Source organism: Aptenodytes forsteri, unplaced genomic scaffold (assembly GCF_000699145.1).
Source record: "Aptenodytes forsteri isolate BGI_AS27 unplaced genomic scaffold, ASM69914v1 Scaffold485, whole genome shotgun sequence".
NCBI lineage: Eukaryota > Metazoa > Chordata > Aves > Sphenisciformes > Spheniscidae > Aptenodytes > Aptenodytes forsteri.
Genome location: NW_008795525.1, coordinates 189243 through 194549, shown reverse-complemented (window position 1 = coordinate 194549; position 5307 = coordinate 189243). Strand labels below are relative to the sequence as shown.

General features: G+C 58.2%; 1 protein-coding gene across 1 annotated transcript; it reads left to right on the top strand.

Annotated features, from left to right (window-relative positions):
• The first annotated feature begins 36 nt into the window (after positions 1-36).
• TIMM10B (translocase of inner mitochondrial membrane 10B) lies at positions 37-1001 on the top strand. The gene is made up of 2 exons (XM_009281989.2): positions 37-176; positions 289-1001. The coding sequence occupies exons 1-2, from the start codon at positions 111-113 to the stop codon at positions 556-558; spliced, it is 336 nt and encodes a 111-aa protein (XP_009280264.2). The 5' UTR covers positions 37-110; the 3' UTR covers positions 559-1001.
• The last annotated feature ends 4306 nt before the right edge of the window (positions 1002-5307 follow it).

Below are 5307 nucleotides of genomic sequence, written 5' to 3'. Positions count from 1 at the left end.
GTCGGGGGGTCCCGGGTGCCGCGGCCCCGGGCCGGGGCAGGCGCTGGGGTGAGCGTCTGCCGGCGCCGCCTCTCTTCCAGCTGCGGGACTTCCTGCTGGTCTACAACCGGATGACCGAGCTCTGCTTCCGGCACTGCGTCTCCAACCTCAACTACCGCCTGCTCACCGGGCGCGAGGTGAGGCCCCGGGGCAGCCAGAGCCCCTGGGTCTGGCGCGGCCAGCCCTTGCGCGCGGGGCCGGAGGGGCCGTGGGAGCCCCCATGCCACGCTGATCCTCCCCGTCCTGCAGGAGACGTGCCTCGACAGCTGCGCCGGAAAGCTGGTCCGCTCCAACCACCGCCTGATGAGCGCCTACGTGGCGCTGATGCCCTCCATCATGCAGCGCCGTGCCTCCGACTATGAGGCCAGCGCAGCCCGGGCATCCCAGAACTCGGCCCAGGCGGGATTGGCGGCACCGACTGCCCTGCCAGGGGCTGGGGGACCCGGAGCCTCTCCTGACCCGCTGGCGGCTCCAGGCCCCCGTGGACCCTTGCAAGGGGCTCCAGGCACTGGCACATAGCACGGCCGTCATCCTGGGTCACACCTTCTGGCAGTAGCGGTGGGCTGGATGGCTGCAGGATGGATCCAGGCCCTGCGTTACCAGCAGGAGAAGTAACGTTTTGGTGCTGCAGTACGGTCTGGGCCTCTGCACGCTGCCGGTAGTCCTGGTCTGGAGCAGCAGATCCACTCTGCACCGAGACCCGGCCTTGTGGATCTGTGTCCTCTAGTGCATCGGCATTGAGAGCCTCGTGGCAGTGGCCAAGTCTGTTCTGTGCCTGGCGGTGCTGGGGCAGGGGCTGGCAGGGGGCACCAAGAAAGAAATCGCAGTGCCTGCCCTTCCGGCCAGGAGGAGTTCCCACCCGAACTCTGCCCTAACGGCTCCGGCGCTGGGCTTTCCTGCTCCAGACCTGGGGTTCTTGTATTTCTAGGAAACGGTTTCCTAGTGCTAATAAAACATCTCTTCACTAATGTCTTGCTGCTAATGCGTCGTGAGGGTGAGTAGAGCCCTGGCCCCACTGGTCCCTCCTGCGCGGTGCACCCTGCGGGGGCAAGGGCCACTCTCCTCGGGGCTGAGGGTTGGCGTTGCTCATTCCGGGAGCCTTTTTGTCCCCACTTTGGCTGTTGGCATCAGAACAGGCTGCACGTCATGGCTCTGCAGGTACAAGCCCTTCCTCCTGGAGGTAGTGGAAGCGTCCTCACGGAGCACAACCAGGCCTTGGCACGGCAAGGAGGTGTTGGCGGTGGCTGAACCTGGTGAGCTTTGGAGAGGGGTCAATTCCTCCTGGCTGTGTGACAGACACAAGGCTGCGGTGGTTTGGGGCTTGCCAGATCCAGCCACTGAGGCCGAGCACGTTCCCGGGTGGCGCACGGCATGCAGGCAGTGTTGGTGACAGGCACGGGGTGTGTGGGGCAGTGCTTCTGCTGGCGCCCATGTAAACACCATGCATTCGCCCGGACTTGACGGGCACAGGCTGCTGCCTCTGGCTCCTTTCTCGCCAGTGAGGACTGATGTGCTGGTGGAGTGTGGGCGCTGGGTGTCTGCACCGGTGCTCTGCCCGGAAGGTGCCCCAGACCCTGCTCTGCTCCAGCCTCCAGCCCCCGGACCCACGCACCTGCTTGCAGGCTGCTTGGGCGGGAAGCCGGAGCACCACCACCTCCCCGAGGGACAGCCACTCGTGCTGGATGGTCGCAGAGGGCCCGAGGGGAGTGTTTGCCTGGAAATACTTGAATTTAAAGGTCCTTGAAGCTGTAGGTCCTGCCAGCTTCCTGCAACTCCTGTCCCTGCCTGTAGAGAGCAGATCCACAGCACAGCTTGCTTGGAGCTTTCCCATGTGCTCTGCCTGGCAGCACAGCCGATCTCGGGGATTGCCACAGTGGGTGGTACAGGGCTGCAGTTCTGCAGCAGAAAAAGGGCCACCCTCGACCCCAGAGAAGGGGGTTTCCGTCCCTTCACCCCTTCTCTGAGCACCTGTGGCAGGGCTGTAGCCAACCTTGGCACCCAGGGAGTGGTACAGCCCTTCTGGGGCTCAGCCAAGCCTTGTCCCTGGTACGAGGTTCCAGAACACTTGGGTGTTGGTTTTGTCTCTCCCTGCCAAGGTCCCAGCCTGCCCCTTGTCCCTGTCCAGGAGGCAGGGAGAGCAGAGCCCCCGTCACCCCTTCTCTCGGTCTCTCAGGTAACAGTCTCAGTCCTGCTGCTCTCCACCTCCGGAGACATTTTCCGGGCCCTCGGTGTTCCCAGCCCCTTCTCCAAGCCCCTGCCTCAGTGGCACCCGAGGTGAGCAGCAGTGCTCTGCACGGTGCCGTTGCTGCAGGGACTGCACCCCCCAGCAGCAAATTGGCACCAGGCAGCCCTTTCCTGAGACCTCCAACACCCTGGTCTCTGCACCCCCCGTGAGCAGAGCTCTCCAGGGCGCTGCCTGCAGGGACGTCGGCCCACAGGGACGTCTGCCTCCGCTGCCCTCTTCCACACTGGTGCTGGGAGGTGGCCACTGGTGCCCCACTGTTGGTGCCCTGCCTGCCTTCTGCCGTGGGACGCACCGCTCACCCCTCTGCATGGCAGCACCCGTCTGCTCCCTGGGGCCCTGGGGTCCGCACCGGCCCTGGGCAGGCAGAGGCCAGGGCCGGGTTAAATTAATCACGATTTCACTGGCATATCAGCACATTGACCCTGGCGGTACACAGCTGTTTCTAGAGCTCGTGTGGCTCCAGGCTTCCCAGATCACAGTTCTTCTTTCCTATTTTTACATTTTAATGATCATTTTCTAGAGACAGGTGTAAATGCACTCTGACCCATGAAGTTGCTTGGCCTCAGGCTGTGAGGGCTGAGCAGGGACTGGTGAAAGCCGCTTTGCTCCGATGCTCTTCCCTAAGCACCTCTTGCTTGCAGTTCTCAGAATACTGGGGTAGGCGAGTTCTTCATCTGACCCAGCAGAGCCCATCTTTGGAAGGGTCTGGGTCTCTTCCTACGTTAATTCCCTCTGCTCTGTCTTTCTCTCCCAACAGTTCAATTATTCCCTGGCAGTTCGGACAATGGCCGAGTGGCAAAGGGAACCATTGCTTGCAGAGGAGTCTCCAGCAGCCGATCACCCCATCCCGCAGACCTGCATGGATGTGACAGTCAGCTTCCAGAATTCCATGCCTTTTCTCCAGAGGCTGAGCACCCCACTCCTAAAAAGCAGCAGCTGGAAGGAGATCTTTGTGGGTGTGTCCTACAGGCTGAACAGTGCCCAAGTGAGGAGACAGTAGTCCCGTGGAGCCGATCTCCATGGCATGCAGCTCTTGCGCTGGGACTGCTCAGTGCAGGACAACCCCTGACGGACTGGGAGGACTTACAGCAGCACTTGCTGGCGTGCTGGAGAGGTCACGTCCTGGCAGAGCGGCAGCTAAATCTGCCGGTTTCAGTGCAGCACTTGCAGCCTGGGGAGGAGGTGGCTCTGGGGGATCTCATCAACGTGTATGAACACCTGATGAGAGAGAGGAGAGAAGATGGGGCCAGGCTCTTCACAGTGGTTCCCAGTGACAAAACAGAATCACAAAACAGTCAAGGTTGGCAGGGACCTCTGGAGGTCACTGTCTCCAACCCCTGTTCAAGCAGGGCCACCCAGGGCTGGTTGCCCAGGACCATGTCCAGATGGCTTTTGAATGTCTCCAAGGATGGAGGCTCCACCACCTCTCTGGACAACCTGTGCCAGGGTTTGACCACCCTCATGTGAAAAAGAGTTTCCTGGTGTTCAGATGGAATTTCGTGTGTGTTAATTTTTGTCCATTGCCTCGTCTTGCATTTCTCCTTGTTGAACTTCATGAGGTTCCTCTCTGCCCATTTCTCCAGCCTCCCAAGGTCCCTCTGGATGGTAGCATGACCCTCTGGCATATCAGCCACTCCTCCCCACTTTGTGTCATCTGCAAACTTCAGAGGGTGTGCTCTGCCCCGTCGTCCAGGTCATTAATGAATAACATTGTCCAGTGTTAAACAGTACTGGCCCTGGTGTTGAGCCCTGGTGACTCCATTAGTGACTGATCACAACCCTCTGGGTCCAGCCATTCAGTCAGTTTTCAGTCCACCTCTCTGGCCACTAGCCTAACCCATACTTCATTGGCTTGTCTATGAGGGGGAAACAGCATCCCAAGGGTGAGAATGCATGGGCACAAGCTGAAATCCAGGAAATTCCACTTAAACATACGAAAAACTTTTTCACTGTGAGGGTGGTCAAGCACTGGTGCAGGTTGCCCATGGAGGCTGTGGAGTCTCCATCCTTGCAGACGGTCAGCACCCAACTGGATGTGGTCCTGCGCAACCAGCTCTGGCTGACCACGCTTGAGCAGGGGGGTTGGACTGGATGATCTCCAGAGGTCCCCGCCAACCTCAGCCGTTCTGTGGGTCTATGAAATAAAAATGCTTCACCAACTGAGGTAAAAGCTGGGTTACTGAGAGGTCTGAAAATGTAATTATGAAAGGAAAGCATCATACACAGATTTTAGTTCCTGGCAGAGACATGTCTGCTGTTGGGAGTGAATATGGCCAGATCACGCATTTGAGCATGTTTGTCATCTGCCTGTGGAGATCAGTGGATATTTGCCACCTCCTTGTGCACAATCTGCCTTCTGGAATTGTTTTATCGTCTTGCAAGAGATTACCTGTGTTTGCACAGCTATCTATGCAAGAGCATACCCTAAGCTACAAAGAATGCAAGTCAAGGTTGTGGTCTGGCAGGTTGTGTCCTGATAAACAGCTGTGCTGAAGAGGGCCACGGGAGTGACTGTGGGAACTACCGGGGAGCCAAGTTCTGGGCGAAACAGCATCATACCTATCAGTGCCCAAGGGATGGACGCTCCAGTGTATGGCACCAGTGAGACTATTGCTGTCCATATTCACAGACTAGAGAGGAGTACAGAAATGATTTGAGGTCTGATGAAACGCAGCGTTTGGGAACTGAGGGCAGACATGTCAAACAGAAATGCAATAGATATTTTCAGCAGGAAGGAGGATGAACTGTGTGAACAACTTATGCAGGACAGTGGTGGGTTGCTCGTCACAAGGAGCCCTGGATATCACAGGGCTGTGTATGCAGGGAGGGATCTCTAGAGCTCTGTGGTCCACCCCAGCTCAAAGCAGGTCTAGGTAGAGCAGGTTGCCCAAGGCAGTGTCCAGACAGGCATTAAATATCTCAAAGGATGGAAATTCCCCTTACTCTGACCCAGCTATAATGTGTGACCACCCTTATGTTGAAGAAGTTATTCTTGGGGGGGGGGGGGGGTTAGCAGCAATTTT

Coding starts and splice junctions, on each gene's coding strand:
- TIMM10B (XM_009281989.2), top strand. CDS start 111: ATGACCGAGCTCTGCTTCCGGCACTGCGTCTCCAACCTCAACTACCGC. Junction 177..288: donor GCCTGCTCACCGGGCGCGAG/GTGAGGCCCCGG, acceptor CCCGTCCTGCAG/GAGACGTGCCTCGACAGCTG.